The sequence below is a fragment of the Electrona antarctica genome, assembly GCF_951216825.1.
Source record: "Electrona antarctica genome assembly, chromosome: 21".
NCBI classification, from domain to species: Eukaryota; Metazoa; Chordata; class Actinopteri; order Myctophiformes; family Myctophidae; genus Electrona; species Electrona antarctica.
Genome location: NC_136802.1, coordinates 18,824,466 through 18,847,792, shown reverse-complemented (window position 1 = coordinate 18,847,792; position 23,327 = coordinate 18,824,466). Strand labels below are relative to the sequence as shown.

At 43.8% G+C, this 23,327-nt stretch overlaps 1 protein-coding gene across 1 annotated transcript; it reads right to left on the bottom strand.

The window, feature by feature from the left end:
• Positions 1-5,814: 5,814 nt before the first annotated feature.
• Positions 5,815-21,946, bottom strand: polr2a (RNA polymerase II subunit A). Its single transcript, XM_079491764.1, has 29 exons — positions 21,625-21,946; positions 20,662-20,794; positions 20,408-20,544; positions 20,110-20,286; positions 19,701-19,982; positions 19,393-19,554; positions 18,336-18,556; positions 17,843-17,975; positions 17,624-17,748; positions 17,301-17,511; positions 16,868-17,077; positions 16,463-16,631; positions 16,209-16,303; positions 15,877-16,080; positions 15,477-15,699; positions 15,125-15,308; positions 14,565-14,736; positions 14,358-14,463; positions 13,488-13,693; positions 13,047-13,310; positions 12,596-12,803; positions 12,400-12,500; positions 12,098-12,202; positions 11,525-11,707; positions 11,018-11,221; positions 10,667-10,853; positions 10,439-10,552; positions 10,205-10,354; positions 5,815-9,742 (listed from the first exon to the last, which is right to left on the bottom strand). Exons 1-29 carry the CDS (start codon positions 21,709-21,711, stop codon positions 8,583-8,585), a joined length of 5,913 nt encoding a protein of 1,970 aa, XP_079347890.1. The 5' UTR covers positions 21,712-21,946; the 3' UTR covers positions 5,815-8,582.
• Between the last annotated feature and the right edge of the window lie 1,381 nt (positions 21,947-23,327).

The following is a 23,327-nucleotide window of genomic DNA, read 5'->3' as shown; positions in this document are numbered from 1 at the left end:
CTCACTATTATCAATGAGTGTTCTATCACATGACATTAAAATAACCTATACTTGCCATTACCATCGACATGGGTTGACATCAGCAGATTAAATATAATGAGGCAGCCAAGATGAGTTTGCCCTGATATGTGGTCCATAGTAGTCTGGAGAAAAGCAATGTGAATACCCTCTTTCAGTGAGCAGATGTTAGTCTCCCTGACTGAGAGCTGTAGTATTTTAACAGTGGCTGCTGTCCTCATGTGCTCTTCAGTCCAGCTGGTTGGCCCCTCCTCCTCACTGAGCCCCCTGTCATATTTGTCTAGCAGCCTACCCCTTTCCATACCTACCTCTAGTGCAGGGGTTTTCAAACTTTTTAGACCCAGGAGGGGAGATTTTTTCCCAGTACCCCCTCATCCTCGCAGCACCAATAAGCATACTGTTAGGGCCTACAGTGTGTAGGCTACTTATAGTCCGTGAGCCAGGGGGGTTGGTCTGTACCATCTGGCCGAATAAGGCTCATAGTGATTTTTGTGAAGGTATACATGTCTAGAGTTAGAAAATATGTGATAGCATTGCACCCGTGGTAGCTTTATGAGTGCTATCATGCATTTTATTTTATAACACTAGGCGAAAATTGCATGGATCAATATGGGGAAAAAAATTGTAATACACCCCCCAAAAATGATAGAAAAGGTTTTTCCAATTGGTTCTGGTACCTCTAGGCATGCTTAAGAATATACTGAAAATATAGGAAAATATATGTTCTGGAAAGGCGTCATTTTCAAGATGGCGTCCAATATGGCTGCCAGGAGCTTAAAATGGCTATAACTAATACTAATTCATCATTATTTGGGGTTTTAGGACTAAAGGAATGTGGCTGAATCAGTGAAAGTGATCAGTTAATTATAGGGATGTGCCGATGAGACATTTTGGCCGATATCGATATCCGATATAATTAATTGCTGTTATGGCCGATAACCAATATTACCAATGTCGATCTCATTCTGTATTGAAAGATTATAATTTTGTCTATTCTGAAAAATACATGTAACAGGGTGTCTGCACTGCAGGCTTAGGCAAGTCACATCTAACTTAAATACCTTTATAATATTGTGAGCTTGTAGATCTGTTCAAACTGTTACTTTGGGCTTGTTTATCTGTAAAGACAGACCGATTAATTAATTTCATTTCATTTTTTTCATTTTTTTATTTATTCCAAACATGTTCAAATATAAATGAGAAAAGACAAAGGAAATAAACGTCCAAAGATAATAATAATAATAATGATCTTTCATAATCCTTAACTTATGTTTATGTTCGAAAGTCGGGCAGATACTGGCACTGAGGAGGATATTGGAAGGGGTATGGGAGCGCAACCTGTCAGCGGTGATCACATTCATTGACTTCCAAAAGGCTTTCGACACCATCCACCGGGGGAAACGCATGAGTATTCTATGTGCCTACGGAGTTCCAGAAAAGTTGGTCCAGATGATAGAGTCAAGCTACAGCCAGACTCGAGCCAAGGTCCAAGTTCGGCCTCAAGCTCAATACCAAGAAAACAAAGGTAATGACAGTCAACACAGAGGACAAAACCATTGCCACTGCAGACGGGACGGTGCTCGAGCGAGTCGAGGACTTCAAGTACCTCGGGGCCTGGACTGCCTCAACTGAAAAGGATCTGAAGGTTCGGAGAGCACTTGCCTGGAAAGCCTTGCACGGGATGAGGAGAGTGTGGAAATCAGACATGGGAGAAGACCTTAAGAGGCGGCTGTTCATAGCTACTGTCGAGACATGGACCCTCACAGTACAACAGGAAAAAGCCCTGGATGGAGTCTACACAAGAATGCTACGAATGGCACTAGGTGTCACATCAGAAATGTGGACCTCTATGGGGACCTACCACGGGTCAGGTCACGAACAAAGTCAGAGAGAGAAGGATGAGGCTGGCAGGGCACTGCGTCAGGTACCCAGAACTTGAGGCAAGTAAATTGACTATGGGAGCCAAACCCAGGGCAAAGCCAAGGGGGGGAAAGAAGCGTACCACCTATGTAGACGTGCTGCGGCGCGACAGCTTGGCTAACAACACTGCAGAGCTCAATAACCTGATGTTGGATAGGACATTGTGGAGGGCAGCGATCCAGGAATCCCGAGTTGGTGTTGGCTAGACCTCACTCTCGCAGTTACTATGTTTGAAAAAGGAGTAGGGAAAAGTGTATTGAAAAACCTAATCGGTCTGATTAATCAAACCGATGCCGATTAATCTAAAAACAACTCAAATCGTCCGATACCGATGTGTTTGCCGATTAATCTCCCATCACTAGTTAATTATGTATTGCCAAATCCAAAATGGTGTCCATACCACACCCAAAGTGATGTTCTATTGTACTGCATTATGTAAAAACAATACAATTACAAAATGAACAGAATAACTGTCACATAAAATCAATTTCTTATAAGTAGGTCAATCTTATGTGCTAAAAGGTCAGGTCAATGTCTGTCTCATAAGCAGGTGTGTCCAAGCATGCAGCAGATACAGTATGGTCACTGGTTGACATGCACAGTATTCACCTTACCATTGATATGCAGCTGTTTGTTGTTGTAACCTACAGCAGCGGTATTCAACTAGATTGAACTGTAGAATGATGGTGTGTGGGGGCCGCACAGCGTGCACGCTTTACTGAAAATGTGGGGGTTCTCAAAATGCATTTGTGCTCAAACACAAAGATGTATACATTTGTGCACAGTAATGAGCAGGATAATATGACTATACAGCTATATGTTACCATAGAATAGATGTAGACCTATTTGATAGTGCATAAACATAATTGCCTTGACATTAACGACCTTCAATGGGACAGTCCTGTGCAACCTCATATCCATGTGCAAAGGCAAGATCAGAGCACAAAATACTTTGCTGGCAGGGAACTTCCCAGACTACCCTGATGTGCTGGGTGAGTTGGGTGTCACAATGTAACAATCTGTTGCTGCTGTTGTACCACGACAGTTGTACTCATATACAAGTGGAATGTGGCAGACCACCAAGCTCAATTTGAAAGTTCAGGTGATGTCACACAATTTGGATGGGAGATCCACATTTTGCTAAGGGTGACCTGACACCTGATGAGATGTTGAAGCTACAAATGAGAAGTGATGTTGATAATAAAGAGGATATACTTTTGACGATGAGGTAGATCAGGATTTGGGTAAGATATTGCTGCCAATCAGGAGGGCTAGGGGGATGTGGTGGGTTGATTTTATGATCCTGATTATGAGTTGAAGCTTACATATATTGAATGTAGTTGCAAAAGATAAATATTATCATATTTTCTTATGCTATTATTACAAATGTATAAGTATAAGTTGTTATAGAAATAGAAATAGTTGTTTCTGTTTCATTGACCAGACCTTTAACATGTGAGATTGACCTGATATAAAGGCCTTTTTTGATTATGCCAATTACCAGTACACCATTACAAGTTTGGGCAACCAAGCTAAAATTGTCCCCAAATACAAATCAACAACAAAAACGTAATATGAAACAGCATTATTAGGTTTGGTATTGAACAGATAGAAGTGTCAAATGGACTAAAAGGTGTTGTAATGGTGAACGGAAAGTTATCTTATGCATTACTTACACTGTACACTTACACTATATTTAGTTTATTGAATTTCATAAAACATTTCATTAGAATTTATGTTCTAAGATGGTTTTAAATATTTACAGAGGGAACCTTTGTGCTGCATCTTTCATGAAAACAGAAGTACGTCTAATGTAATATATAGTCCCTATATGTTGTCTCTCCTGTAATAGATAAAATTTCTAGATGTGCTAATTTTAACAACTTTTCAGAGAAATATATAGTCTGAGCTGTATCCCAACCATTCTTCAAAGATATATGATCAATAATAGGAGAGAACCATCAGTTTGAAGTAGAATGCTCCATTCGGATTTTGAAAATTGTGTTTTGGCATGTGGTTATAAATGGAGTGATAACACACAGAAAGCTACCACAGATGCAATGCTATCACATATTTCCTAGCACTAGGGATGTATACCTTCCCAAAAATCACTATGAGACTTATTCACCCCATCGGTACAGATGACCCCAGATTTGGGGTCCTGGCTCACGGCCTATTACAACCACGTGTACATTTTTAGATGTCATTGGAATTTGTATAAAATAAATTCAATCAAAATCATTCTTACCCATTTCATTGTCATAAACCAAAACCACTACTACAATAATATGAATAATAATATGCCAATAGTCCGATTGCAAAATCTGACTATTGGCACACTTATAATTAGATAAACATAATTGTAATGATACAGCAAAACAAAACTACCCTATCATTTGTTTATTATATTTCATGCCATGTATTGTTATTGTTATTGTTATTGACTGTCCAAATGGACCATTCAATGGTCCATCATGATCATACAGTGAACATACTAATGTATGTTCACTGTATGTACACTAATGTATGTACACTTCTTTGGCCAGCGAACCGATGGCTGGACGGCCTAATAGGCCTATCTGTTCCATCCTGCAGTAGCCTAGTGCAGTGGAGGAGAGCTGTTGAACCACATACAGCCTGGCATGGGGCTTGAAGAGCCACAAGCTCATTGTATGCAACTGATGGCGGCCGTGCAGGAGTACCTCCACCATGACCTTCACGGTCTGGGGGTCACGCACAGAGACATCAAGCCCGAGAACATCCTGCTGGATGAGAGACACAACCTGAAGATGACCGATTTCGGTCTAGCGAGCGTCTCCTTAGCTGGTGTTGTGGGCAGGGCCGGCCCTCCCATCAGGCAGAACAGGCAGTTGCCTGGGGCATCATGAGGGGAGGGGGGCATCCACCAAGCAAAAAAATAAAACACAGTGCTTTAGAATACAAGGGGGCCATGGTCAAGGGGGCATCACGAAAAATCCTGCCTAGGGCACCAAATTGCTCCGGGCCGGCACTGGTTGTGGGTCACCTTCATACATGGCCCCCGAGGTTCTCGGCCAGACGGAGTCCAGAGACCTGTGGGCCTGTGGGGTGGTTCTGACCGCCAGGCTGACCGGAAAGCTGCCCTGGGATCAGGCCAGTGACAGAATGGCCTGATCCCAGGCCAGTGACAGACTTGCTCGAGAAGAAAATCTACTTGACACCTTGGAACGAAATAAATATCACACCACTTAGTCTGCTGTTTAAACGACGACGGCCAGTCCAGAGGGGCGCATCTCCATCCCGGACATAAAGAGTCACCGTTGGTTCAAGACACACTGTCAAAATTTGTAGTGCAAAGCAAGTGTCAAAACTGATGATTTCTGTTTCGGATTTGTGGAAGTGGAAGAATCATATTAGATATGCAAAAAATATAGATATGCAAAAATATAGATACACGATACTGATGATGTCGCCTAACAACTTGTTTTTCAATGTATTCATGTTTGAATTCAAAAGAAAACTCATTCCGATCGTTGAGTGGCATTTGAAGAACAGGAATTTGATATAAATTAAGTTTTTAACTAACACCAACATGTACTGTACCAACTGATTTCTGTACCGTTTGTTACAATAGTGCAGGCACCTGCAACTACAAGTAGCTGTATTTTGGACACCAGGTGGCAGTGTACTACCACTAAGGCAAAGATAAGAAAGTGCCTTCAAACTTTGCACTAAAACCAATGGGGTTATTGCAAATATTTTATTAAGGCCCTTGAACTCCTGAAAGTATATCAAGTAGATTTGGTCTTTCAAGGTTTCAGACAACTATACACATCCCAGCTTGATGTACTCATTTAACCCCAGCAACTCAAATAAAGGGTACAAAAACAGACAAGATATAGTAAAACTTTTATTATTTTTCATCAAGTCAAAAAAACAAACAAAACAAAGATACAGAGAATGAGATATTGGATTGATTTCTATACAGTGGCATTTTCTTTAATTTAAACCTTCCTTTCCCAAGACATGACTTGTCTCTTCTCCAACTTGAGGAAACCCTGTCGCCTTTGACATACTCAACCCAGCCTAAAAAAAACGCACACACGCACTTTCACTCACATTGATACAACTGGGAGTCCTGACATCCTGAACTGAATGGACGGCACAATTAAGACAATAGGACTGGATGTTATGGCGGTGGCCGCCAAAATGACCAGAGCTATAGCCACCACAATACTTGCAAACATCAATGACAAAGCCAAACCAGTGTGAATTTAAAGACCATTAGGCCAAAGATGCACAATAATTTCAGTATCTGGTAATTTTGTTATAAAGTTTAGGTTGATTTCAAAGTTTTCAGACAGTTAACAAAGCTTTTATGAGTGTGGTCCATTCTGGGGTCAAAATTTCACTTCCTGCAGACTCCCAGTCGGATGCAGTGTTCCCTCCCCTGCTCCAAGCTTACCTCAATCATCATAGGTACATACACTGGTTTAAAAATAAAAAAAATACATAAACGACCAGGATCCATTGTGGATGAAGAGGGGAGATGGAGGAGACCCAACTAATTGTTAATTGGGAATCAAGTCAATTATTACCTGCTTTACCGACCATACAGAACATGGGGAAGAAAAAGTATGTTCCATTGTCAGTCAGGCACGTGAACTCACCGTTGCTCCCTAAATTCAGACATACTTCGTTATAACATGAAAGCATCTTGAAAACAGTCCGTCAGATCCAAAACTAATTACACTAATGTAGTGGGTAGAGAACATAAGAGGCAAAAAAGTGCTCTTTCATTAGACAGTCTGAAACATGTTTAACTAACCAAGAGTGATTGAACAGAGTCTGTTACTCTTTAGGAAGTGTGAACTGGCTTCCAGAGAAGGCAAGCCGCCCTCCTGTGTCCAACACTTGAGTGAGCGCTTCTACCTGAACTGAAGAGACGCCACAATGTGGTAATACCATTACAGAACGAAGCCTCAAGAATGACAGCATGCAACATTTTGTACAACTGCTGAATAAACTATAACTCATCTTGCTTTAATCAAGAGAGCCATGGAAGCAGAACTTGGACTATTAGGGAAAAGGATAGTGGATTCTGAGTTGATGCTCTCACATTTTACTCCCCTCCTTCCACAGCCCCTTCATCCACAATATCTGAAAGCAGGATGCTGCAAACTGTTTTACATCACCAGAAGCAAATTAAGAAAAGCAAAAAAGTTGTATTTTTTTACTCTATTCTCATTCACACAGAATAGTTAACTTTTACATAAATAAATTGAATAGAGTCCAAATGAAGTGAAAACACATTAGATAATCAGAAATGGGCATAGAATTACTTTAGAATGGGAGGGACCCATGAGTCAACCTAAAGCTGGTTTAAACATGTGCTACTCATGCAAACAGTGACAAAAGCAGCAATGCCAAACTAGAATCCCTTGCCAACCTTCTATGCCCTGACTTTTTCCTTGGAAAAATAAGATCAAATCAAGCACAACTCTCGTGATATCATTAACATTTTTTTTATAAATATTTAACTTCCCAGGAGTGTCCAAGGATACTTTCTGAAGAAAAATGTTGTTTTTTGCATTCATCGACTCCACATGGTAAAGGACAAAAGGATGCTGGTGGATGTTTAATGACATCGTTTTAAGTTTGTATCTTTAGGGCATTGAACGGACAAGAGGGGAGGGTGGTGATACATGTGGATGTGTTGGCAGGATGCTGTGGAGGTGGCCGGGAACCGGGAATCAACAGGGGAATTAAATAGGACAAGTTTATCTCCTCTATTCCAGTTTCTCTCTCCCCGTCTTGGATATATGTCAATCTGTGATTTGAGCCCCCTCTTCCACTACAGAACAGCACTATGCTAGACTTGCCCAGAGGGCACATAAATGAACTACTGAATTAATTTAATTATCAACTTTGAATTGCAGAGACAATCTGTCATTCCTCACGCAAAACCCCCTAATAGTTGGCAGCAACTACACATATACCAAAGAGGAAAAACAAAACAAAAATAAGGTTAATGAAGATTCGCCTCTGCAATATGAAATAAAGATCAGCGCAACCCTATAGCGCAACATCCTATATATTTGCTTTTTTAAGCTTATGCTTTAAGTGATAAATACAATCCGTTTATAGGGTTTTAAAGGCTTTTGGCAATACAGCCAACACTGAAATTCAGAGAGAGAGCGACTGGATGCAGTGAAATGGAGGGTAAAATGGACCCCTCCCTAATGTGTCCACATCTCCCTCTCATAGTTCACAGACTTTCAATTCTGCTTCAATACCCCGTGTGTAATAGTTAAAAACAATTGCTAATTTCCAAAAGGCAGGCTTTTTCTCCTGGTTCAAGTCTATCAAATAGTAAATATGTTTTTGGGGAACCCCCTCCCTAAGATGGTCAGGCCTGGGGTCACAGGTTATCCAATAAAAGGGGATTCCCTGAAGTAAAAAAAAAAAGAAGAAAAAAAAAGAAGAAATTCACAAGTGGAGCCCCTGTGGCTTTGCTTAGCTGCGACTCAAAGCGCCATCCAGCAGGGTTGGGGGTGCCATCCTTCAGTTGTCCAACCCCTTAGGTGAACGTGGTGGTGGTCACGGTGGTTGGGGGGGCAGTAGGGGGGAATCCTCAGCTGCTGCCACCCCGTCTTTGTAGCAGCTCAGTTGTTCTCCTCATCACTGTCGTCGGGGCTGATGGCCGGGCTGGTGAGGCTGTATGTAGGTGAAGTCGGGCTGTAGCCCGGGGAGGTGGGGCTGTAAGTGGAGCCTTTAGGACTAGTGGGCGAGTATGTGGGGGAAGTGGGCGAGTACTTGGGTGAGGTGGGGGAGTAGGTGGGCGAGGTCGGGGAGTATTTGGGGCTGGTCGGGGTGTAGGTAGGGGACGTAGGGGAGTAAGTGGGTGAAGTGGGACTGTACTTTGGAGTCGTGGGGGAGTAAGTCGGAGAGGTGGGCGAGTACTTGGGTGATGTCGGGGAATACTTGGGGGAAGTGGGGGAGTACTTGGGGGAGGTTGGGGTATACTCCGGAGAGCTCGGGCTGTAGGAGGGGGAGGTGGGGGTGTATTTGGGAGAGGTAGGGGAATAGGAAGGCGAGCTGGGGCTGTAGGAGGGGGAGCTCGGCGTATAGGTGGGCGACTGGGGGGTGAAACGTGGGCTGGAGGGGGAGTAGGATGGAGAGGTGGGAGAGTAAGACGGAGAGGTGGGAGAATAGTTGGGGCTGGTGGGGGTGTAGTTGGGCGAGGTGGGCGAGTAGGAGGGAGATGTAGGGGAGTAGGAGGGCGAGGTAGGGGAGTAACTCGGGGAGGTGGGAGTGTAGTTGGGCGAAGTGGGACTGTAGCTTGGGCTGGTGGGCGAGTAGGAGGGCGAGGTCGGGGAGTAGGAGGGGGAGGTGGGAGAATAGGACGGTGACGTGGGGGAGTAAGAGGGGGAGGTGGGAGAGTAGGAGGGAGACGTGGGCGAGTAGCTGGGCGACGTCGGGCTGTAGCTCGGCGACGTCGGACTGTAACTGGGAGAGGTGGGGGAGTAGGACGGGGAGGTAGGGGAGTACGACGGGGACGTCGGCGAGTAAGACGGTGACGTGGGCGAATAGGAGGGGGAAGTCGGGGAGTAGGAGGGGGAGGTGGGCGAGTAACTGGGCGAGGTGGGAGAGTAGGAGGGAGAGGTGGGGCTGTAGTTGGGGCTGGTGGGGGAGTAAGAGGGGGATGTCGGCGAGTAGGAGGGCGACGTCGGGGAGTAGCCCGGGCTCTGCGGAGTGTAGCCACCAGGAGAACGAGGCTCGTATGCCGGGGAGGTGGGCGAGTAGTTGGGGGACATGGCTCCACCTGAAGTGACACAAAGAGGAAAATGTTACAACAAAATAAACTAGCCAGTTCTCACCCTGAAGAAGACTGGTTGAAACATTATATATAATAAACTTTGTTTTAACTTTACAACCTCTCCTCCACATTTTTGAATGCTCAGCCTTTTAAGCCTGCATTCCGGCTGATCCTAGAGTTAGACTTTATGATCTCCTTTGAGCACCTGGTTGCCCTCTGTGCTTTTTTAAAACTCTAAATTCTCTCGTTTGTCCTTGTGGAGGTCTAAGGACAAAAATGTTACAGTGTGTGGGATCACACACTCCATTTCACTCTTGGATTTCACTATTCTCCTACGCACCTGTCGCATTGTACGGTATGCAATTGTCTTTAAGTTCTAAAAATCTGTCATTGCATTGTGTAACTGAAAATTAACATTATAATTCCATGGGAAAATTGAAGACACATTTTCAAACTCTGCTGTCTAACCTGGAGAGGGGATGTATGGGCTGGCTGGGCCAGGTGACCCAGGAGACCCAGGGGTAGGGGACCATGCTGGTGAGTAGCCTGGAGAGAAGCCGCTTGCATCGGATGCTGCACTGGGCGAAAAGCCTGCAGCTCCTGGAGTCATGCCGCTTCCTGGAGGTTAAAAAGCATAAGTCAATACACAGACATAAGAGAAAAAAAAAGATGAGCAATGTGAATCCAAGGCGTGTAACTCACCAACGCTAGGGGACCATGCACCGTATGCTGGGGTCGCTCCTGTGTTCCACGGGGTCATGGCAGGTGACATGCCACTCATGGGGCTGGGTGCCGAACCAAAGAACATTCCAGTGGCTGCAAGTAGGATGGATGCAGAGAAGTCAATATCAATGCTCTGCATTCATGTAATAAAAACAAAATAATGAGTTTAATAGAACACGTGTCCAGAAAGTCCCCCCCCTGACTTACGTCCTGCCACACTGATGCCGGGGATGTTTGTAGGGATCTCCATGCCATATTTACACTTCTCGGCATCCAGCAACAGGTCGAAGCATCCTGTCCCAGCTGGAGCCAGCTGACCAAGCATGATGTTCTCAGACACACCCTTCATTGGGTCACTCTCTCCGTGGGAGGACGCTTCCATCAGCACATCCACCTGGATCGGCAAGGAAAATGGGAATATCAGTATGAAATGCAAATTATTTTATTTGGTGAAAAATGTATCCGATTACACAAGCAGTGCATCACAAAAACGATTTATTAATGGAATTATACTGCATCGGCTAATCTCTGCATAATACGTGATGGCTCGCTTCTCACCGTCTCCTCAAAGGAGCACTTCATGAGAGGTCCCGTGTCTTGCCGGTTGATGCCGTGACGTGTGATGGCCATCAGATGTCCCCTGCATGTCATGGTGTCACAAAGTAGGGACAAGTGACGGTAGTTGACGTAGGAACCGTCGAATGAGATGACATGGTACAACTCACGCTCCAGAGCCTTGCGCACAGCCTCGATACCCAGCACCTGCATTGTAGAGAGCAGGGTCTTCAATTGTACTTTCTTGAAAGACTTAGAGAATCCACATTTTACCCCTTCAATATGACCTCACACTTCCTCAACAAGGAAAACTTGGCTAAACCCCTTCAAAATGTCAAAGATGGTCATTGTAGTAATTTCATGACATTCTCAATTTCTAATTCAGCCATTTAAAGCACAAATATTGAATTCAGCACAAAATGATATTGTATAATATTGACTATAATAACTGTAGTAGAAGTTTAGTAGTAGTTTAGTAGACAAACGCATCTACTCGTGTTCATGGCGTACCGTGAAGATCTCCACAATGTCGTTGGAGGTGGTCCTGACAGGGTCCACATCTTTCTCGCTGAGGACCCTCATGAGGCCCACTCCGTCCGTTTCAAGGATCCACTCCTGCAGGGCCTTGAACTCCCCTTCCTCCGTAATGATGATCTTTTTCTTATTATCCGTCTGGGGCAAGTGCATGTACACCTGAAAGAGAGAGAATGAGACGGGTTTGACCAGCAGTTCCTAAGCCTTTTCAACTTGAGACCCAAAATCGAAATGTGGTGTCTCCCCGGAACACAAATACATTATGAATTAACCACTTAAGCCCCATTTGATAATAAAATAGCCAATCTACAAGCGCACATTGAGCCGTGTCACATGAGCTTGTAGATTTAGTATTTTCACTTGTTGGGGGGGGCATGTTTTTTTATTTTATTCTTTCCAAGCATATTATTTACTCTGGGTTTGACTCTTGTAACCAGTACTAGACAGGGCTCCGTTGTTTAGTGTTCATCAAAAACAGAATCTTTCTCTAAGACTATATCTGAATTGACTGATGGATTCAGTGTGATAGTGTGCCTTTCCGTCCAGTACCTTGCTGATCTGCTCGATGCCCTGTAGTGTCATGTCTGTCAGCATGTTGGATTCAATGCATCTCAGAAAAACATCGTCATCCATCTTGTCCACCACCTCCTCGTCCTAGACAAAGAAAAATTGGTCAAAAGCCATAAATCTAGAAAACAAAAAAAGCCTATTGCTCAAAGCGGAAGTACAGTAAATACAGCGCTACAGGACGTTTCCTGGTAGGCTGGACATTCATGTAAACCAGTTTTAGATACTATGGCAATAGTTCTTATCCAGGCTTTATGATTTATAACATGGCTGCCGTTTCTCACCTCCTGGAACTTGTTTTCGTCACTGTTCATGATACGGATTCGCAGAACCAGCTTCTCTGCGTTATCGTCATTGAAGATGCAATTCAGGTCATCACCGAAACCTGGGGGGGAAACATTATGCTTATGTTACTGGGGACTGTGTGTGTGAGGGGTATTTCCAATGTCTTGAATAATCTGGCCTATATGAGCCACTCACCGGCATTTATCTTCTCAGCGATCTGCTCCATGGTGAGCTTGCGGTCAGTCATGTGCTTGCGGTCCAGTTCAATACGCAGCAGCCAGGGAGAGATGCGGGTCACGTCGAAGTCAGGCATCTCATAGTAGACGTTCACCCACTCTTGGTCCTCATTCACCACTGTGCTCTGGGGGTTGGGGTCATAGTAGATGGCAGTATTGGCCGTCACCTATAGCAGAAAAGGGAGAGTTTAGTCATTGCATGTAAATATAGTAAAACATTTTGATGTTTGCTGATCAGTCAAAAGAGGCAAATGTGCATCTCACGTTAGGGATGTCAAGGATTGTAGATATCCTAAAAGTGTAACTACAGTTATATAACGTAGACACAAGGGGGAGCTCTTGTCTTTTCCAACTGATTTGTTTTAAAACCTATACTTTTCATTCCACTTTTGCTCCATCCTAAGTCTAACCTTTCGCAAGGTGGTGTGCTCCAGACGACACAAGATGTCCTTGGCCCTCTCTGCATCCCGTGCCGCCTGGCCCAAGAGGAAGACCGTCAGCGAGGGGGTCTTGGGTCTCTTGGAGATGTTGATCAGCTCCTTGAGACGCGGCACACCCAGCGTGACGTTCTTGGCCGACACACCGGCGTAATGGAAGGTGTTCAGGGTCATCTGGGTGGCGGGCTCTCCCAGCGACTGGGCAGCCAGGGCCCCCACCATCTCACCTGGGTGGGTCTAGAGCAGGGAGATTAATAAGGAGTGAATGGGAGCAACTTATTGGCTGCAGTTCCTTTATCTTGGGTGCAAGATACAACTATTTTTGACAAGTTTAGTAATTTAGCCCCATAAAACTTGTATAACACTGCACGCTTACATGTATGCAGCAGCGTGTAGTATACGTGCCAAACTTACAATGGACTGGTTAAACTTGGTTTCAATCTCTCCTAGGAGCCACTCAAAGGCTTCTGTGGAGAGGCGGAACTCCTCTGTCATGCGTTTGGAGCAGAGGGTGGAGCGCAGGTGGATGTTGAAGAGGAGTGTGGCGTTCTGCTGCGCCTGTTTGCTCAGTGGGTCTTCACCATTCACAATCACCAGCTTCTTACTCAGCTCCTGGACACCTAATGGGTCAGAAGGAAATTCATGATTGAACATTATGTTGTGCACAGTCGGGGGAATTAACGTTTTCACCTAGTGTAATCTATGATCAACAAAAGGTACAAAAACGCACAAAAATCTCAAGACCTATATTGCATACTTTCTATGCATGTAGAGCAAGCTCGAAACACGACTCATTGGGAAGCGTTGTCAGGTTTTAATGTCCTAGCATTCATGTTAAATATCCTCAAAGTTGGCCTTCATAAAAGGAGGACTTGAAAATGAAAATACTACACCATGGCTTGCAATGGAGACGCCCTGACTATTAAAGGTATATTTAATTCTGATTAATGTGGTACTTTATTATGCCATTACAGTCAACCACATGACAAGTTCACAACTCTATTAACTGTATGCGTCACATGGCACTGGTAACACAACGATGCTACGATCTTCCCGTGTGATCCTTGCAGCTCTGAACCAGACAGGGCATAGATAGACCAGCAGGCTTTATTTAGCCATATAAGCAGTTCTTGAGGCAATGCTATCACCTCCCAGTAGTAATCCCCATAGTCAGACAGTTCTTCACCTGATTCACTAGAGCTAATGATATGGTGAGAACAGTTAACACTGTTGGGGAATTCAAAATGTCAAGCTGTTTACAAAGGTGCAGTTTCTGAGGCATACCTTCGACCACTCGAAAAGGATTGAGATCTGTGGGGGTGCGGATGTTAATTCTGAAGATCTTCTGGGCATTCCAGATCATTCTGGCCAGGTTGCATGGCAGCACCACCTAGAGCCCGGGGGGAGCATTGCAACACTGTTAGACTCATCATCACCAGCATGTGTATTTTGCATTTATGAATAAAATGCAGGCCAAGTAACCACACACACCTTGCTATCACCAGTGGGGAAGATGGCCCTGAGGATCTCTCGGTCTTCCTTCATCTTGTCAAATTCCTTCTCCAAGGAGCCCTGCACATGAGCGTTGGCCAACACGTCCTTCACCACATCCTCCTGCAGGGTGCGCCTCAGTGCCCGGTCATTAGTGTAGTCAAACTTAAACCTAGAAAGATTAAGGAGGGGGGATAAGACCGTTAAGCCACTGACCTAGAGTTCACTTACAGTCAACTAACTGCAGTTAACAAGATCATGAAAATTCTAGTGTGAGCTGGATTCCCCAATACAGTGGAAGAATCCCTGACTAAAACCAGTGCGCTTACCGTTCCTTGCCACAATAGTGAACACATTTAGCAAATGTGCAATTTGAGCTTTTAGATTATTTTTATTTACTTCATGTATGGCCCAATAATAGATTATTATATTTCTTTACTTCACGAATGGTCCAGTAACAAAGTACTAAATTCTTTTTTATGTTGGTGAATCTTTTAAGCCTGATGGAGTGGCTTCTTCTACTCCTCCATCTCTACGTATGTGTTTTTAGTGTTACTCACTTCTTTTCGAAGGCCTTGTTTGAGGGTTTGAGCGTGGCCATGTTTTGGAACTCCACAGCTTCTCCGGCCAGGCCGTCCTCGCCGTAGCGCAGCTGGACCACCTGGTTTATGGAGTTACGCACCGTGGCGTCATACTTCACCATCACCGACTCCATGGATTTGATCAGACGGCGCTGGATGTAACCTTGAGATTGAAGGGAAGGCAAAAAGTTTGGCATAGTGAAATCGGTGTTATCCATAAAACTGCTCGTTCCCAACTTCATAACTAATTCATTGAAAGAGGTGATTTTGTAGGTTTATCGATAGTGTGCCCAGTCTGCCCACTATACTAATGTAATCTGTAAACACTTACCAGTCTCAGCAGTCTTGACAGCTGTGTCGATAAGACCCTCTCTGCCTCCCATAGCATGGAAAAAGAACTCTGTGGGCGTCAGGCCGGCCAGGTAGGAGTTCTCTACGAAGCCTCTGCTCTCAGGGCCATAATCATCCTTAATGAAGTGGGGCAACGTGCGATGCTTGAAGCCAAAAGGGATTCGCTTACCCTCAACGTTCTGCTGCCCCACCACTGCAATAACCTATAGAGCGCAATGGAGATAAGGAATGGTGAGACACGGTATAATGGTTCGGTCATAGCCATGTATATCCCCTAAGTGGTGTCAATTGTATGCATGGGGCTCAGGTAAAAAAAAAAAGCCTTATAAACACACACACATCCTGAGCCCCAACACTTTCTCTTGAGGCCTGCAGCCCACCTGTGATATGTTGATCTTGGATCCCTTGGACCCGGCCACCACCATGGACTTAAAGTTGTTGTATTCTGACAGGGACTTCTGAGCAGAGGATCCCGTCTTGTCACGGGCGTCATTGAGGATACGGTTGACCTGGTTCTCAAAGGTCTGCCTCAGCGTGTTACCTGGGGTCGGCTCCAACTCGTTATTGTGGGCTTTCTCGATAACCTGGGGGAGTACGTGCACAGTGTCAGACAGATTTGCAAGTAAGTGAGTTCAGTCCGTTTTCATTAATTGTTTTTGAAAACCACAGAAAACAAAAGAACAGAACAAATGCGAATTTTTAATGTGCTTACTTCTATCACATCCTGTTTAGCTTTCTTGATGGTATTCTGGATGTCAAGGTAAGTCTTTGCATCAGCAATGGAGTCACCAATACCGATGGAGTGACCTAGACAAAGGTGCAACAGAAGGGCCATAAAGATAAATGCAGGGAGCATCGACAATAACTTATTTCAAGCTTTGGATATCCACATTTTCCAAGCGAATATCCAAATACTTGTTTCTCAATTAGTTAAATAAATCGGGTACATGATATGATTTGACTTACCCTCAATGAGCAGCCAGTTGTTAATCACAGTCTGAATATTGGAGTAGAAGAGTCTGGTGATGTCATGGCCCATCTCCAAGTAGGAGATGTGGACCAGGGAGCCAGCTGATGTTCCAAGAGACTTCTTACACAAGATGCCCATGATCAGCTCACCATTCTCCACTACGACCTGGGTGAAAACGGTTCAAAAGTATTAAAGCTTTGGCAATAAAAACATTTGTGTGCATAAGCTAGTTCTGCTTTATTTACACAGGGAAAGTAAAAGAGGGCAGGGAGATGAGGGTACGGCATCAGCCATAGGGCAACATATTGAACAGAACAGTGAAGTGACATTATTATTTGTCTGTAAACTACCATGTCATGTTTAAGCCTGAGAACACCACGTAGTGCAGAGTTCTGTAGTACCTTGGTGTCTCCAGGGGAGATGTGTTTGTAAGGTCCACTGTCCTCCTCGTCAGGATGGGTGCTGTGCGTTCGTATGACATTGATGTGTCCGGGAATGATGAGGCTGAATATCTGCTTGCCTGTCCAAAAGGCGCGGGGCTTGATAATGGCTGGCTGCGGCACCTTCCCGTCCCACGTGGAGAGGAACATGAGCAGGTTCATCACCTCACCCTGGAGTGGGAGAAATATGGGGGGGGAAATTGTTTGAGAAGTTAATCAAGTGATTGCTCTTTGCATTGTTTATGAGTATACAGTTGATTACTGAATTATCTATAAACATACTTTTTCAAACTATTTTTTTCTCCCCCTTTATCCCAATTATTAGACCAATTCTATGTCCCTGTGTCATCACTGACCTCTACTGTACTGTTTGGCCATGTAAACTCGAACTTACCCTCTCTAAGAAAACGTCCCTTTTGGTGAATTTGCGGACAGCTGTGAGCGTATCCTGCACAATTCCCATGACAGGCCTGTTGGACTGGGGTGTAACGATCATGCGTGGCACCATGGCCAACTCCTGGATTTCTGCCTTGGTCTCGAGGGATTGGGGCAGATGCAGGTTCATCTCGTCGCCATCAAAGTCAGCGTTGTATGGGGTGGTCACACTGCAAATCATACGACATACTCATTTCATTAGGCCTTTACACACCATGTTAGTTATTAGTAAATGTGCCATGTAATAGTTCTGTCTAGTTCAAATGGGAATTAATTTGGCACCTGAGATTAAGTCGGAAGGTGGACCACGGAAGGATCCGAACTCTGTGGCCCATCATGGACATTTTATGTAGTGTGGGCTGTCGATTGAAGATGATAATGTCACCGTCGTACATGTGTCTTTCCACCTAATAGGGGAAAAGGATATGGAAAAATAAGACATTCAATTATTCATATTCGACTCCTTTTCTCTATAGGACATTTTCATCTAGAGAATCTTACCTTGTAGCCAATCTGTAGATGAAGATCACTTGGTTTGGGGTGGAACCGTAGGTCAATTCTGTCCCCATTATCACGGATAATATATTTGGCTCCTGGGTACTGGCTGTTGCCTCGCCGTACCAACTCTTGTAACCTGGAAAGGCCATCAAAATGTTTTGTTAAGCTTTACACGCAATGTACTACACAATACAAGTACATTGTATACTACACGCAATGAATGTACTAAACTATATACTATATATATATATATATATATATATATATATCAACAAAATGTGATTGGAATTTCAAGGTTTTACAGCAGCATGAAATAAAAATAAGCAGAAGACAATACAAACACTCAACAATGAACTATACTACTCAACAATAAACAAATGTACTCACTCACAAGCCCACACATGTACTCACTTGCAAGTACCCTGCACATCACCACACACAGACTGGTTTGGTTAAAGGTTTGTTAAGCAACCTGTGATGTTGTTGTTAATTGTACCTGTCAATATTAAATGGTGTGACTATTTCTGGGAAGGTCATGTTGGCTGCAATGGACCGTGGAACGCCCACTTGGTCAATTTGCAGATTGGGGTCCGGGGTGATGACAGTTCGAGCTGAGAAGTCCACACGCTTCCCCATCAGGTTACCACGGACACGGCCTTCCTTCCCCTTTAGACGCTGTTTGAGGGATTTGAGTGGGCGGCCAGACTTTTGCATTGCCTGAGAAATGGAAGAGATGCCAAGTTAGTGCATGAGAAGAAAAGATTGTGACCAAATGAACAATTTAGGAAACCATATGAAAGCAACTGAAGATAAAAATGGATATGTTTAAATTACATTTAGACGACTATTCAAACTAGAGGCTGGGTGAATTCTATCCAGCCAACCACACAACAAATCACAGTACCAATTAATTGGATTTTAATAATTGGTAGCCCTGGGTTTTCAACCAGTGGTCCGGGGACCACCAGTGGTCCTCGAGGAGGTTCCAGGTGGTCCCCAGCTATATGATGGAGTTGGTTTACCAAATTGACCCTTATACATCTTTAACACTTGAGCGTAATATGAAACCAAATGGACCCTTATGGCAGAGCAGCACAAATGCCTAAATATGGGGTCATAGGTCATAGATGGAGTTACCCCATATATGGAGTTTTTGCCAGGCTGGTTGGAACTCCATATATGGACAAGTCTATGACGTCATTCATCTATGATGTTATGACTCCATATTTAGGGATTTGTGCTGCATAATGTAATTCTTGAAAGTGTTTGTTTGCATTTTACCATTTGTAAAATGAAAACCAACACTTTCAAGATTTACATTATTGTTAAACATCTGCCTGTTATCTCTCCTATGGTACCAACATTAATACAGCATGGAATTGTGGACAAAATCATATCCAACGACAACAAAATATTTTAAGTATTGGGTCTGAGTGTCTAAATCTCATCAAATGGTGGTCCGTTGCTCAAATGCCCTATAAATAATGGGCTGTGATATGAAGAAGGTTGAAACGCACTGCTCTAAAGCAGACAGTAAGGAATTGCATAGTTACCCTGGGCAGGCCTGGCAGCTCATTGTCTATCATCGTGGCTACATGGAACTGAAGGAGCTTGACGTCTTCAGCGATAACGTGAGCCGCAGCACCACTCTGCTCATTTCTTCTCAGTTGGTTGTTAATCTTGACTATATCAGCCAGTTTGTGTGTCAAGTCATCCTGTATTAAAGAATACATTCATTATTACTGCTGCAGCTATTAACATTCAACATTAACAATATGGAAATTCAGTACAACTCAGCAACAGATTGAAATGGGGAAACTCAATACAATAAGTAATCAAGGATCATATACTGTAGGCTCACCTGGTTGCGGGCAGAGCCCTGCATGACTACAGCTGGCCTGACGGCCAGTGGAGGCACTGGCAAAACAGTGACAATCATCCACTCTGGCCGGGAGAACTTGGGGTCCATGCCCAGAATATTGTCCTCCTCGTCCGAGATGCGCTTGAAGATTTCATGCACGCGCTCAGGGCTCAACAGGATCTTCTTCTCCTGGGAGTCCTCATTGACGTGCTTCCACTCGGCATACAGCTCCAGGCCAGAGCGGCGGATACGGGGCTGGTAGCGTCCACAGCCACCATGGCCCTGAGTGGGTTGGAGAGAAAAGATCCATAAGTTTGATGTACAAATATGATGATTACGGTATGGTACATTAACAAAAAAACACAGTTGACATGGCTGATATACTACTACTACTGATATACTACTGTACCTTCTCCTTAGTTATGTCTTCCGAGTCTGCCTCATGCTGCTCGACTCCAAATTTGTTGTCCATCTCCTCTCCTCCTTCACAGATATTTTTACCTTTACACAACTCGTATACATGTGTCAAGCGCTTTCTGTTCTGCCCTTTAGATTTGCACAGGATGTCTTTGATCTTTGGATTATTCTAGACGTGAAAACAGAAGACAAAGTTTAAAAAGTCACGAACATGATTCAAATAACAGTTCATCCCAAGAGCAACATTGGAGGGATCTAAGCATATGCAAGACTGTGTTGGCTGTACTAACCGAATCCACTAACAGCTTGGAGCAAAAGAAGCACACACATCGGAGAACCTTCATGATCTTCGTTATGAAGCCCACATGGAAGACTGGCTTTGCCAGCTCTATGTGTCCAAAATGGCCTGGACATTCTGTCATGTTACCTGAGAGCGTGAAGAAAAGTCATGTTAACAGCATGTGTGGACACTGATGGGATTGACACCAAGTAGAACTGTCACTGACTGGTATGTCATCATAACTATATTGATATAAATCTGTACCTGCACATGTTTGACACCTTCCAGATCGTTCGATAACCCCTTGCCTTGGGTCCATAAGGCCACCAAGTTTCGGGCGCCCTCCTTCTGTGGTTTCGGGGTATTTGATTCCCCCTTCTGTGACGGACATCCGTTTCTGGGGAAACAGTTACCATGTAAATGGACAAACCGATACATTTTCCACCCGTTTAAATGGTAAATCTATCATCATGCAACAAAAGTACATGAGCAACAAAAGTACATGAGCTAATAGACAAGACCTGCACGTTATAGTTTGTCAAGTATGGAGGTGCTCACCAAGGAATATACACAGTTTATAAAAAACAAAACACTGACTGTTGATGTTACATTTTATTGTAATTTATTTCACAATAGATGCATGCACAACTTCAGACAAAACAGTATTTTTAACAGACCATAATGCCTTGCAGCTCCCAACGTAACATTAGTCTTCAATTTAGTGGTAACATGTAGGATACGTGTGTTTAAATGATTAACTTTCAAGTTTGTCACCGATAAACGACAAACTGGATTCATCAACGGAGACTACTGTTGCTACTTTCAAGGCATTGTGTGATCTACGTAAAACACATTTAACGAACCATGTCAATAAAACAAACAATAATCAGTCTTAGTTGTGTGTGAATTTACATGTAACATTTTCGATACAACAGGGCGTTTATTTCATGTTATGATCTGGTTCATAAGTGTTGTGCTCACTGAAAGTTTTCCCAAACTTCCTGCAACATGCACTTGCTAGTTAGCCCAAGCTCCCACTAGCTTAGCATGTGCTAGCTAGGCTAACTGCAAGCATTGCCATTGTCTTGGTAAAAACAGACCCATGTAGTCAACTACCATCAACAGTGTATCTATGAGAAGAATAGCCATATATTGCATGTAATATGTGAATGTTTGCAGAATACAGAAAAGGCCCGCTACCCACCCGCTACCCAAAAGAAAACCTACAAGCTCATCTGGGCTGATGATTCCGAATTGTACTCTCTTGATGAGGCGCAGTGGGCATGCGCTGTCGCCGGAGGGCGGTCCATGCATCCTGTCTATTCAAAGAGACGCGTCCTCCCTCGGCACGCCGCTTTGTGAGAAGGAACAAGCCTTTAAAACTGCCACCGGGGCTCTGGCCAGGCTGCCAACGGTGACCGGAATGTCTCCGAAGGCGATATCCCAAGACCCTAGTTGTTTGTTGCCCCTAACGACCGAATTATTTACGTTTTATTCCCAACTGTTCTGGCTAACGGCTGTCTCCCTCCCTTTTTATGTTCTACACTGTAGCGCTCTCTAAGCGCTTCTGAGTGAGAACTGGTCCAACTGCCGCTTATATAGAGCGAACGCGAGCCACGGGTTCACCCACACGAAGAAGCAGGGGCTGAGCGCTCAGGGGGCGTGACGTCAACTCACGTAGTGACGAGCTCATTCAGTGTTGCCATGTCCGCTTATTATAAGCGGCTTTGGGCTTATTTTTCCTGTAAAGTTGCTTGTAAATATTTTGTAGTTGCGGTTTGCGTTTTTTTTACTTGTTAACTAATGTTGTTTAAACCAGGGTTACATTTTCAAATCATGGAACCCCCAAATTAATATATATTTGTCTGCGGACCCCCGTCTCAAAACATGTTATGCAGGAACCCCCATACAATATTTGTGTTTAATTTTTAGATCTGTGTTTAATATATTATATTTTTCAAATTTTCTTCAAGATTTATTTGAAAATAGTAGATACAAGGTAGCGTTGTGAGGTTGTTGGATCTACTATTTTCAAGTGCTTGCTTTTTGTGCTTGTTTTCATGACCTGGTTACTTGTTTCTCTCACACAATCTGGCAACCCCGAGCTCATTGGCTTTACCACTAAACCGCATTAATAATCAACGTGAATGTACGCACAGCCAGTGAGGACGCACGTTTATATCCCCCAGCGAATGAAAACAGGAGGAGGGCGTTCCATTCAGGTTAAATGTTATCTCAATGGCTAGATTCAGAGCAAGGAGGCCGTACTATTTAAATTTAGCTTAGAATATGCATGTATTTCGCATAATTTTCCGTTAGGGTCATTAATATGTAACGGCAGAGGAAACACCGACCAATCGCTGCTGGTATATGAAGGCTATGAATAATTTAGGCCAAGAACCCGCCTTGTTTCCGAGAGTTGCCGAACGTGTCCGATGTGAATTTCTTCCCTCAGAGCTAAAATAAAAAAAATCTGTGCTGTCTCGTTCGTCTCGCTCTGGATCAGCCTCTGCTCTAAGAAAAGAAGCTCAGGGCTCGGGCCTATCAATGTGCTTGATGAAAGCATAGGAAAAACATATATTTTCTAAACATTTTCAACTCAAACTATTTTCACACTGGTTGTTTTTACTGCAGTTTTCAGTACACGTCGAAGTATCTGTTTTTTTAGGATGAGATTTTTGTATCTACGGGACTTTGCCTCAATCCTCGGACTTGCGTGCGAACCATGACTGGCTAAAGGACTGCATTTGCCCGCACCGTTATCTGGAAAGTTCGGGAGAAGCCTACAATGTTGAATTAATGGCATTTTAGCAAAGAATGTTGTCTAATTTGTATAGACTGGCTGTGAATGTATCTTAGACTTCATTTTGTTTAACAACATTTGCATTTAAAAATCGTTTCTTTGTTAAAATGTTAAGTTTGTTTGCAGG